Raw genomic sequence first — 13,455 nt, forward strand, 5'->3', positions numbered from 1 at the left:
AGTCTAACTATATAAAGGTAATGTCATTTTCACTTCAGATAAGTTTATTAAAGGTTTTAAGCATGAAAAGAATCTATTTTGATGCAGAATTATGCATTTTAATTGCTGCTCAACTTTCACTGCTTATTAGGATGCAGAAATTTTACAGAAATATTGACTTCCTTTATATACGTTCCCCTGATAACAACTCATTTCTGTAAGTCTAACAAGAATCTGATTATCAAAAGCCAAACACTTTTCCTGCCTGTCAGAATCTATTTTTGTTGTTTGGGTCATTGGTTAAGGTTGCAATAAGCACAAAGTCAGAGAAAAAGGTTAAAAGCCAAGCATGCAGCTTAAGAGGTTAAAGCTGAGGTTAGGAGGTCAGCGTATGAATCCTACAAATGCTTCTCGTTAAGAGAAGGTTTAATTGGTGACATTCTAAATTTGATTAAATTAGTTTTGCAACCCCAAAGTGAGAATGTGGCTGTCTGTAAATATTACTGAGTGTATTTTCGCAGCTGCAGGAGTGCTACTTGGCTGACCAGGCCGGGCCACACCCTCGGTGGTGCTGACCCAGCTGCCGGTCGGTTCGCCCAGCCCAGCTGCTTTTCGACCCCGTCATGCTTCTCCTCTGTGCCAACTATGCTATCTGTCCATCTGTGAGAAAGTATGTGTGATCAGGTGAGGAGGTTTTAATGTAAATCCAACCAAAGTGTGAGTTCTCTTACCTATTTAAACTCATATATTACCTTTTTACTGTTCATTGTTTTAATGGTTTAGTCTCACTGCTTTTCCAAAACGTTTCCCCCCTTTAAATTTAGCAGAAAACAGGAAGCCTCCAATTACCTGAGTGGTTGTGTGGCTGCGTATTTGGTGGCTCTGTGTGTGTGTGTGTGTGTGTGTGTGTGTGTGTGTGTGTGTGTGTGTGTGTGTGTGTGTGTGTGTGTGTGTGTGTGTGTGTACGTGCGGAAAGTGAACGTCGCTCCAAGACTCACATCCCAAAATGGTAGCTATGGCCACAGATCACGTCTGGGTGTGGTGCGCCGTGTGGGTTAAGCTAGTTGAAAGAAGCAGGAATTTTATTTTTGAAAGGAATTAGATACTTTAAGACTATTCACCAGCCTCTGAACTTCTAACGTGTAAAGAAACAGTCTGGTGACTGTGGAGGCCACTGCAATACAGTGAACTCATTGTCTGATTCAGAAAACCTGCTTGAGATTATTTGAACGTGGAGACATGGTGCATTATCCTGCTGGCAGATGGGTTCGCTGTGGTCATGAAGGATTGATGTGGTCAGCAACAATACTCAGGAGGGCTGTTGTCTTTAAATAATGGCTAGTTTGTACAATCAGTGTGCTATGACAATCACAACAACCAGTCTAAGCTAACACAAGGAAGACACACCGATGCTTTTAAACTGTTTACATCAAATTCTGGTCCCATCGTCCGAATATCACAGCCGACATCAAGACTCATCAATATTTTTTCAATCTGTCATTTTCCTTCTTGATCCTGTTCTTGTTTCTTTTATCCTTTTCTTATAATTGTGGCACTTCATGTGGTTATCATTAGGAGATGGCATTATGCAGACCTTGGACATAGTGAGAGGCTATTTGAGCCGCCTTTTCCTTTCTGTCATATTGAGTCATTCCACCCATTCTCCTCTGACCTTTGACATCAACAATACATTTTTGTCCACAACTTCTGCTCATTAGATATTTTCTGTAATCCAATCATCTCTCTGTAGATTGGATTACGTTTAAATTTGGAATCATGTTTAATTACAACTCTGGCAAAAAAGAGGAGACCACGTTAGTTTCTTTGATTTTCCTTTTTACATTTATATGTTTGAGTAAAATTAACTTTGTTATTTTATTCTATGAACTACTGACAACATGTCTCTGAAAATACAAGCAAGCATTTTGTTTTTATTTGCAGAAAATGAGAAATGGTGAAAATAACGAAAAAGATGCAGCGCTTTCAGACTTCAAATAATTTCAAGAAAACAAGTTCATGTTCATTTAGGAACAACAACACTAATGTTTTAACTCAGGAAGAGTTCAGATATCAATATTTGGTTGAATAACCACAAGGCTTTCAATGGGGTTCAGTGCAGTTGGCTCTTCAATTTTTTTTCCAGAGCTGTATCTTTAAAAACATAAAAATAAATCTATTTACAGTTAAAAATACTTTATCACCACAAAAATATGTATCATTTTTCACTTTAATTACATTTACTGCTGCATTGAGGACTATTAACTTGGATGCATTGCATTTAGCTCATATGATATATAAAGTAAGATTTGAATGACATGTCTCATGTTTTACAACTTTGTTACGGTAAAAATGACTGGCTTGAAATCTTATAGGAGATTTACAGTAAGTTACATCTCTTGTAGTGTAAAAACCATCACTGCAATTCTGAGTGTGTTCTGTAAGTGTTCTGTAAGAAACCAAATGACTGGCATTTTAATAGAGACAACATCACATCTGTGCCATGTTGGCTGATAACAGCTCTATAAAATTTACTCATAAATTTGGATCCTTGAGTCGTGCCTGCTTGCCCAGAGTTATTTTTCCACTTTGTTTCTTCTGTGCTCCAAATCAAACTAAATACAAAACCCCCATCAAAAAATCTGAGTTTTCCTTTCTCACACTCAACTTTTTTCTTTTCTTTTTTTTTTTTTAAACATTCAAAGTGTCTATTTGAATTTCAACAGAATTTGACCCTAGAGCCTAGACAGACTAATTTTACCTTTTAAAGGGTCACACTTTATGCTTACGTCTGATAACAGTCACTGTCTACATTCACTTTACAGATTCTAACAGGATGCAGTAAAGCAGGGCAAAACATTTCATGGTTTGATTATCGTTTAATCAGTAGCACCTTGGAGAACAAAGAGAGTAGGCAAACAGTTCTAGCAACTTAAATATTATTACAAGAACAAACTCCACGGCGTGTTATTTTTATAGAGAAACCTCAGAGAATGTTGCATCAAAATCCAAACAAGCCGACAGTTTCCTGCCAAATCTTTCCCCTGTTGTAGGAGAATCATCTATGGTCAGTAACTAACAGGCCTACCAGGCCATTTGGATGGCGTATGCAGTGCGTGTCTCTCGTCCCTCCTGTCGGCTGATGTTCTTGGCGGCCTCCACCACCTCCTGTGTGGTCTGGTAGTCCTTCAGAGACCACTCATGGACTGCTACTTCTGCGTACTGCAGTATACCAACCTGAATAAAATATGCAAACACACAAGCATTTCAGCAATGCCACATATCCGTAGCTGGGCTTGCACACAGTTGGTCGAAACATCGTGTAAAGCTCTTGTTTTCCGGAGTGAACTATCTCTTTAAGTACGAACCCTGTTCTTAAAGCAAACAGCACACTTGGGGAATTTTTGAATTCATTCAAAAACCAGAGGTATTTCCTCTTCACCTCATGCTGCCTGCTATCCAATACCCCCCCACCCTCCCTTTTCATAACTCAAGCCCCCTCTCGCTCTTCTTGTTATTCGTTTCAGAGTAACGTCCCCACACCCTCCACTCTGATTCCTGTTCTTCTAAAGAAACCTCCAAGGTTCTTTGTCTTGTGACGTTACTGCAGCAGTTCATTCTGGTCATATTTGCCAACCCTGCCCGTAATTCCACTTGGTGCATGTTTTCACTCAAGAGACGAGAATGTTCCCTCTCCTGGCAACAGCAAAGGGGTCCATGAGATGTGTTATTTGACGTAAACTCAAACCCACAAGTTTCCATTACAAGTGTGTGTGTAATAATTGCAGGCGGTTGCTGCTGGAACGTTGTGGAGAGCAGTTTGTACCTGCATCTGGTCCGAGCTGATGTGGAACTTGCTGAGAATGTTGCTGAGGAAGTTCTGGACTTCATACCAGGGATAGATGCTGTTCGAGCCGTCCACAACGATCACGATGTCCATGAAGGTCTGACACTCTGCCACACAAGAGAGTCTGCTGATTCACTTTGAACTTTTTCCCCTGTTCTGTCACATTGCAAAATTGTCCTCCCTCCACTGGGTGCCCATTTGTTTTAGAATAGGTTTTAAACTAAATCTTATTGCTTGGTTTTTAAGGCTCTTAGTGGTTTGGCCTCACCCCATGTTTCTGATTTATTGAGTTTCTGACTTTGTGGTAGATAATTTAGATCGTTGTCCAGTCCAAGCTCTTCTGGAGTCTATTTCATAAAGGTTTCTAACATAAGCCTGCCTCTGAGCTCCCTCTGCTCATTCGTGAATCACAACTGGAGATGGCCATGTCCCATGCAGCTGCTGACCTACAAATTTGTGTGTTCTTGTGTTTTCCTGGCAGAAATCTCAACTGCCTCCTGACTAAGGGAGTACTAGGCATAAAGCGTGGGACAATAAGAGTCGTTACGACTTTTTAACTATGCATAAAATTTATTTAAAGTCTCTCCATAAAACTCTAAACAAAGAAAATGTTGATGAGCTCAATGTAGAAAACCTGCTGTTGGCTGAACGAATGCTTCACATCTCACCTTCTTAATGGTCTTATTAATCCTGAAAGCTGTTGGCTGCATTTGCTTTCTCTTTCACTTTGAAATAATCTACTGCTTTCTGTCAATCGTTCACATATCATCATAGAAAAATACATTGAAGTTTGTTGTTGAAACATGACGAAATTAGATTAAGTTATAAAGTTGAAGATATCATTGCAAGGCACCATTTTAGGCCTTAATATCAGTGATGGGTCATAACCAAAAGCCTCGGCCCTGAGAGATAATTTTTTTTAGTGAATCAAAGAATCGCTGCTCAGCTCTCACTCTCAGTGGCTCTTGATTGGTAGCATGGAAGCCTTGCGGCCAATCATGTGTGAAGATATGGCACAGTAGCATCATTTAAAATCAGAAGAGCTTGTCACAAAAGACCAAAAATATCACTGACCTCCCTAAATGAAGCTGCATCTGGCTGCAGATTAGAGATAAATATAATATAATAAATTACTATTATAGTTCTGTTCGGTAGATTTGTTTGCAGTGTTTTGTTCATTTGATTTTTGTGTTAGATAAATATTAAGTTTGATTAAAATATTACCCAAAAGTATAAGAATGCCAGCTTTCATAACGTCAAAGTTTAAAATTAGAAAAGTATGATACCTTCATAAAAACACAGAGTGCAAAAAGATTTATTAACATACAAAACATTCATATTTAATTTACCAAGCTGAAAAACTTCCCAACCCTACTCAAGCATGAGTCCTTTCTGTTCCTGCGTTTCTACAGATGTGTGATTACTTTGCTCGGTTGGAGCGATGGTGCCTCTCGGTTCCAAGTCATTGCCAACAGAGGCGCAGATGCCGGTGCTGAACATCGACGTCCCACACTCCTGCGACCACAGAGGGGCACACGCCTGCCGAACAGAGGCACACACTTGGTCAGGGTCGTAAACAAACACATGAATCAACATGTGTAACACAGGGGAGGGGAATTCAGAGCCGCTGGCGGACAGTGCGAGGACCTCATGTCTTTATCTGCGTTCTGCTCAGAAGGAGATGCGGTCATTTCGTTGCCTTCAAAGAATTCAGACAAATAGGTCTGTGTCACACATTTAAAAATAACCAAGAAGAAAACAGTAGGAATAAAAGAAAACAAGCCATAAAGGGGAATAAGTCATGGAAAAAAAGTACAATGGTGTGGTTTTGAGGACAGAAAATGAGGCGGAGACAGAGGGAGGGAGACCATTGTTGACATGCTGGCAGTCACTGTTGTCATGAGCGGTTTAACAGAGCTGGAAACCAAGAGAAACACAGCAATTTGAAACTGATTGTGTTAAATGTGGGGCGGCTGAGAGGGGCGGGGGGCGTCCTATAAAAATATTTCTGTCTTCAAACGCCGTTTCGTTGGTTTTCATACTTGGAGGAAAGAATGAAGGAAGAACTTAAAAGGGAAAATCAGCTACAAAGAGACAAAAGGAGGGAGGGGTGAAAATGGGATAAAAAGGGGGTAGAACGAGAGAAAGAGAAACATCCTGGTTTTTCTTCCCCTGTCATTAAGAATGGGCTTCTCCTCAGGCGCACAGACAGGCAGCAGGGATGAGATGGAGAGAATCATGGGAGGAAACCACGGAGGGAGAGGATGGAGCGAAGCGAAAGAGGTGCTATGGCTTTTGGTAGGTCTGTCATTACAGAAGGGCCGGAGACGCATTCCAGTCCTGTTATAGACCTGACCACTGGGGTTAACATAAAAACTCTCACACACACACTCACACACACACTCACAGTTAAACATATGCTCGCATTAAAGCTGCCTGAGCTGGCAGTCGTTTGTGAACTGTACACGACTCCACACCCGGAGTAGAACAAGAATCCTGGCAGAAAACACGAGCACACACACGACTGCCTCCTGGTTAAGGGTGAAGTGTGTTTGACTGGAGAAATTAGGCCAAGAGAGCAACAATAAAATGTTATTATCGGAGCTGCAGAGCCAGGCCTAGAACGGAGAGAGACTTGTTTTTCAGAATAAACCCTGACTATCAGTGAATGTGATGGAAACTAAACAGTTGGTGATAATCTGCTCTTCAATCTGAGTGTTTATAACTAAAACTCAAACTATCTACTATCTAAACTATACTTTCTTGAACTTTTTCACGTTTGATGCCATTAAAATCACTTCTTCGATGTATTTTACTGGGATTTTATGTGTTAGATCAGACCAAAGTGGCACATACTTGGGAGTAAAAGTCTAATGATTGTTTACATTCATTTGCTGAAATTTCTGAAAAAATCATTCTCCTGCTGTAGACACTTTTAATGTACTTTTAATGCAACTTTCAGGGCACCTTTGCATTTAAAATGTCATTATTTACCAAAAGACACTTTGTCGTAAACACTTATGAAGAGTCATACATGTTCATGATGTGTGCTACGTCATGTTTATGACAGTCTCTTATGCACACCCCTTCAAATAAAGTGTCACCCTGCTGTTTCATACAGCAAATATGCCTAATAATGTCAAAAAATCCATCTATCCATACAAATATGTTGATATATTACTTACCTCAGCATTTGGATCTCTAATTTTGACCAATTCGTTTGATCTGAAGTGTCGTCAGTTTTCCATGAGTATACAAATTTTAAAAATTAGAGAACCAACGTACCAAAAATCCATCAGGTGAGTCCGGTGTGAGGGTCATTCCCAGGTGAGAGTTCCTCAGGTTTTTAGAAACATTACGAAGAGCAGTTTCACCTGAAGTACACAAATAAAAAGATCTACTTAATATCTGGACATACAGCTTTAGTACCGACATTCAACTTTAAATTTTTTTTGTCTCTCACCAAGGTTTACTTTGCTACAGTTTGAGTTTTTCTCCTCCCCCACCACACATTTATACACGTCTCCTTTCCTGTTGTTGGGCGGCCCATCCCACGGGGCTCCAACCAGCATCCTTCGGCAGAGCCACCCAAATGTTATCACACCATCACGTAAATAGTTCTTACTTCACATTCACCTCCGCCAACGCAGATACTTACGATTTCTCTCCTTCTGCTTCATGCTGTAGGACAGAGAAGCCAAACTGGGCGTCCTCCGGACCGGTGAAGACGCGAGGATGTTTCACATCTATGTTGAAACACTGACACAACCCTGGAAGAAACAACAGAGATGTTGAAGAATTAAAAGTTGCAGAAGTAAAGAGAAGGAAACGTGAAATGCTGTCACGGTGGAGAAGAGGCAGCATCCATTCATCCATCTATTTCAGTAGATTATTCATTAACTTTGCATGCTCTATAAATCTATGCAGTGATGTGCTTTTCTCTCTATTTCCAAATGCAGAAGAACTAATCGGGAACAAGAAGATGTTGACAAGATAATGATCTGCGGATCGCCGCACTCCTGAGTGTGTTTGCCAACATGTTCTTTGCTTTAAAATAAACCATAGAAATCAGTGGAGAATATGCAAAACCTGGTTGGGGATGTTGTGTAGCATGGAGTTATTTTTTTATTATTATTATTTTACAGTGGTTTCTCTGAAAAGAAGGAAAAGATCAAGGAAACAGGAGATCTTGCGATGAAAAGTGACAGAGGAAAGGGGGATAGGAGAGAGGAGGAGTGAGGCAAAGCAGGGAAGGGTGTGGGTTAGAAAAACCTTGAAGCATAGTAAGCTCCCTGTTTTGATACACAGGCCTGCCCTTCATAGTTGGTAGGAGAGCGGAGAAAGACACATGGAGGACAGAAAGCAGCAGGATGGGAGGCAGGTCACCGAGCTGCTGAGACGAAATTGAGGCGCACTCATTTAAGTTACACAAGTTCTTGGTTTTCACACGTTCAGAAGTTAATCAGGTGAATAGTAAAGGAAGGACTGATACCGAAAGCTTGAGACATTCTTTTTTCTTTTTTTCAAATTCCAATAACTCACCCTACCATGTGCTTCTACTAGTCAATTATGTATTTACCTTTTAAAGTAAGTACAACTGTGTGATCGCAGCAGCGGTTCTATCTTCAAGTTGTTAGCAGAAATTCCTCTGTAGACATTTATAACAGACTGATTAATATCATCAGTCGTTCTAATATTTGTCAGCCAGAGTTTTTCTGCAGTTTGCACCTGAATACATCAAGTAATGATTATATTTGGCTCCACCTATCTACTGTCTAACCCTGATCACAACTGAATACAATCAAGGAATGACTGGCCCAGTCAAAGTACAGGCATAAATCCATCTGAGAATTTGTGGCAAGTATCTCATAGTTAATGTTCACAGCTGCTCTGCAAATGAACTTCCTTGGTTTGAACAGTTTTCCAGAAGAATGAGCGGACGAAGGGAAGGAGAATGGGATTCCGAATACAACAAAATAGAACGCATTTTTCAGATTTCTTTTTGTAAAACACTTAAAAAGCATTCGAAATTTTCTTTCCACTTTACAATTGTGCATCACTTAGAAATTAATGCAAATAAATAAGATAATTACACAATACCTTAATGCAAAACAAGTACATTTTATTCAAAGAGTTACTCAAATAAATGTATCAGAGTCAACATAAATAGTTACTACCCACCTCTTCAAAAACCCCAGCAAATATTTCTGGCAGTAATGTGTAATGTGATAAAATAAGGAATGTGAATATTTTTAGCATGGTCCTATTAATATTTGAGCCATTTTTAACACAAAGCTGAGTGAAGCCGCTAACATTGATCAACCTGCTTAACTTTGTGTTTCCTCAACATCACTAAATCATTTAGATCAGTGGTTCTTAACCCCAAGGGTTCGATGAGTCGGTCTCAGGGGTTCGGCGGAGCCTCTGCCACCATCACTTGCTGCAGAGGATCAAGTTACATTGCTTAGCCAATCAGAGCTGCGGAGGAGCCCTGATTGAAGGAGCTCTTCTCAGCATGGATTTGAACTTTTGTCTTTAATTACTGTTTTCGGGGTTGCTACTGCCTCTAGTGGCGTGGGGGTGGTAACACAACTAATATAATTACATTCCTAAATCAGAATACCGCAAAGTCTTTATTTATTATTAATTTTTCATTCTCTTAACAATGTAGAGCTAATTAAAATAACCTAAACAAGACCTTAAAGAGGTTCCAGTTTCTCTCGATGGCCAACCTGTTGAAACTGTGGCAAATTTTAAATACCTTGGGTCATTCCAGGACAGTCAGCTCAACTTTGCTGAAAACACTGACTATATTTTGAAGAACTGTTCTCAGAGACTCTACCTTTTAAGAAGATTTAGTGATCACCCAACTAGAGTCTAGTTGGGTCACCCGTATGTCTTGAATTTGGGGGGGGGAAAAAATATTTTATTTATCACTACAGGAGGGTTCAGTGAATGCGCATATGAAACCTGTTGGGTTCGGTACCTCAAAAAAGGTTAAGAACCACTGATTTAGATATTAAGATATTTTCATGTGGTTTTATAATGAACATCATTTTCTGTCAAAAGTAGTGTCATATATAATTAGAAGGAGGCTGTGCAGGGAGTGCGTTTGAAACATCCTGTTCCAGGAAGCACACGTGCTCATCTTACTTGCATTTCATTGGACATTGCTGCATTTCTTCCTACACATTTTCTCCTAAATTAAAGTGTTTTGGAGAACATTATCTTTAGCTCAACCTGAAAATAAAACTCTCCTCCGGTCTTGACAGTTGACAATTAGCCAGTTAAAGCTGCGTTAATTGTAGCCCTGCGCGGTAGGACGTTAAATGTGTCGGAAAATAAAGAGGCTTTCTAAATACATTTGACCTTGTGTGCAATTTTGCAGCCTCCTGGTTCATCTGCAGAGGCTTCCTCAGTCTCACTCTGTTATTTGAACAGGACTGGATCATTGGATTATTGGACTGTGCCCCAGGTCCTCCTGCACTTTCCCACTAAAACACACATTTACCTCGTTCAGACCAATCAGAGGGGGATTCCACTTGGTTTAGGGGGGAAACTGGATACGTTCAGCGTTTCTCATCCATCTCTGTTCCTGCTTTTCTCACAGAATTCAGTTTCTTCCACCTACTTTGTACTTGCAGATTTACTTTCTGGTATCCTCATTGAGCGTGAAATTTTCTTCTCTGTCTTGTGTCCAGATTTGCTCACCAGGGGACTCATAGCTAGAAACATATGTATGTTCAGCTAAACAAAAAAAAAAAAAAACCACAGTTCAAGATGTGACAAAGTCTGTCTGTTGTTCAGCTCTAAACTTTAAGAAAAACAAAATCTGTGGGGATTTTGTTGCTTTAATGAAGGTAATTTGGATTTATGTTTTGAGTTTTTTGGGTAATTTGAGTGCAAAATGTGATCAGAGAAAAAAAAAGCACAAGTAAGCTTCAGCTTAGGGTAAGATTCTTGGAAATACTCAAGTTTTTAATAACTTTTTAGAATATTTTTGTTAATTTATATTAGTTTTTTGGTTGTCCTGGGGTTGCTTTTTGTGTCTTCTTGTTGCACTGCTGATGTAAAATTAAGATAAAGTCAGTATGAGATTCCTGTGTAGTCACAACACTACCTCAATAACTAAACAATAATTTAAAAAAAATAAGGATAGGATGATGAAATCGGTAAAGTAACTGCATTATTCTTACTGCAGCAAAAGAAATCTGAAATATTAATTAATAAAGTTATAATAATTTAGTATTATAACGTATTTAGTTAAGTGCTACTCGCTTTAAAATCCCCTCACATTAATTGGTCTTCATGCCCAGAGACTCCATCACTGTTTTTACTTTCTGTATAATCATATATTTTTAGGCTATGATGTTTATTGTACAAGGTCATATCACTACATGTATCCTACTCTTCATCAGCCTGAACATGCAATTGGAAAAACTTATCCATTCCTCTTCAACTTTACTGCCTGTTATTAACTCCAGCAGATTATTGCAGATTTCTGTAAACACAGTGTGGCCGGCTGTTTAACACACACGACACCTGATACCTGGAGCTCTGTCGGTTTTCACACTGATACCAAAAGTATTATGTCCTTGCAGAGCCGCTGTCAATCTCCAGCAAACTGTGAAACCATAAGCGTGTTCTTAGTGTGTTTTCTCTATCTAAAGGTTGCATTAAGTCATTTCTGAACATGTGTGTTTAACATTTGGCAGCATCTGTGACCAGTTCCCTTACTAGAGATGAATCCCCTTTAGCCTTTCCTCTGCTCCCTTTGCAGTCACGTGTCAACTGCAAGACATTCCGCATCAGATAAGATTTATGAATTGTCTGATTGCTCACACATGTCTTATTTATTGTATGTCCTTCCTTCCATGTGTTCTTTCTGAAAATCCAAGCTTCTTTGAAATTATTTGCTCGGCCGCCATGTGTACTTAACGCCAACATTGCTGTGAAACGCTTCTGGGTTTTATTACGTCGCACAAACCGCTGTTTTAAATTTGGTCTCCACTAACCGTTTTTGACGATTTCATCTTTTGCCTTTCGATTCATTCATTCGCCCATATAAGCTATAAAAAGCTGCTCTCAGTTTTCCACACACTTTTACAACAGGCGCATAAGGACATGCAAGCTTCCTGTGACGTTCTACCCTTGTTCTCGCAGAGCAGCACTGTCGTTTGTCTTGCTCTGTCCTTTCTTCTCTGCATCCATTTACACTGGCTTTATACATGACATCGTGCCAGAGGCAGCTTTTTGGCCACTAATTGTCATGACAACTGGTGGCAAACATACATCAACCAAAACCAAGTCCAGATTTCCTGAACCACAAACTCAGCTTTGGGTGCTACTGCTGCTGGATGTGAACAGTTGTCGCTGGAAAGAACGGGAACGAACTGAACCCGATGCCACAGTCTTCTTTATTCTACGGTACCGACACAAAGATGCCATTTAAACCACGCCAAACGTTGGTTCCCAAACGTTTTCAGACATCCTGAAGGACTTTCAAAGTTTTTCTTTAGCCTAAAGGATTGTTTGAACTCATTTTCAGTCCAGAATTAAGATGATTTTTTGTGTTTGTCTGTGTGTGCACACAAAACACAACCATTAATGTGTCTTTAGGGAGTTTGTTACAGGTTTCTTTTATTCTGCTAAATATTTGGGAGATATGAAAGATAGTGTAGGTAAAGCAGATGTAAAACTGTATTTAGTACCAACATGGGGATTTTCAAAGAAAGCAAAGCAGATGACCAACTGAAGGATGATGAATCTCTCTGGCCTTTTGCTAGATTTGATCCTATTTCACAAAGAAATGACTTCCAGATTCTTGGAGGAATACCTGGACCCAGATCAAGGTGTTGCTGGAGTTCCTGACTAAACTTGACTTCTCATACCTGTTTGTTTACTGTCTGCATCTTAATGTCAGTTGTAAATCCCTAGTGAGCTGTATGGACGTTTTTTTTTTGTTTTGTTTTTTAAACTAATATTTATGTGTATAAGCTTGCAAATCTGCATTATCTACTGGGTGCAGAATTCTACTAGTCAAAAAAAATCTTTGTTTGTTTAACAATCCCAGTGTTTTTAACCTTTTTATTGGGACATTCGCACAGAAAGACAAACTACTCAGCATGTAGCAGGTTTATGTCTGTCACAGAGCCTCCTCTGCACTTAGAAAGATAGTTATACAGAAAGCAGCTAGAACAGCAGTCATTCAATTGTACGATGCTCAAAGCAGAGAGGAAATTTATGCAACAGGACAACAATGTTTTGGCTGCTAACAAGTAACTGCAATATGTCATGCACCCAATTAGCGACGCATGACATAAAATCAGAGAATAAACATGCTAATGCGAGCTTAACTACGCAGCAAACTGCTCCAAACAAACAAAATCTCTAATCAGAGGAAGAAATTAGCTTAAATAAGACGGGAAAGTACGTCTTACAAAGCCTTCTCACAAAGTATTCTTAGGACAAAATATTTGTCGCTGCTGGGAAAGACTGAGGTTACAGCGCTGTGAAAGTCTTTGGGTGGGCTGAGATATCCAGATCAGGACAACCATACCAAAGCTGTTCTTGTGATGTCTGTCTCACACATTTGACATTTTCCTGTGTCTGCTTTTCATCTTGTGAATCAT

General features: G+C 39.6%; 1 protein-coding gene across 1 annotated transcript in view; it reads right to left on the reverse strand.

Annotated features, from left to right (window-relative positions):
* itga10 (integrin, alpha 10) overlaps positions 1-13,455 on the reverse strand; it is a 34,004-nt gene that overhangs the window by 16,636 nt on the left and 3,913 nt on the right. The window contains exons 3-8 of the mRNA XM_008432750.2: positions 7,482-7,593; positions 7,287-7,396; positions 7,109-7,197; positions 5,248-5,362; positions 3,803-3,930; positions 3,065-3,213 (exon numbers count right to left, since the gene is read on the reverse strand). Coding sequence (XP_008430972.1) covers positions 3,065-3,213; positions 3,803-3,930; positions 5,248-5,362; positions 7,109-7,197; positions 7,287-7,396; positions 7,482-7,593 — 703 coding nt within the window. The remainder of the gene's footprint in view (positions 1-3,064; positions 3,214-3,802; positions 3,931-5,247; positions 5,363-7,108; positions 7,198-7,286; positions 7,397-7,481; positions 7,594-13,455) is intronic.

The sequence above is a fragment of the Poecilia reticulata genome, linkage group LG16 (genome assembly GCF_000633615.1).
Source record: "Poecilia reticulata strain Guanapo linkage group LG16, Guppy_female_1.0+MT, whole genome shotgun sequence".
NCBI lineage: Eukaryota > Metazoa > Chordata > Actinopteri > Cyprinodontiformes > Poeciliidae > Poecilia > Poecilia reticulata.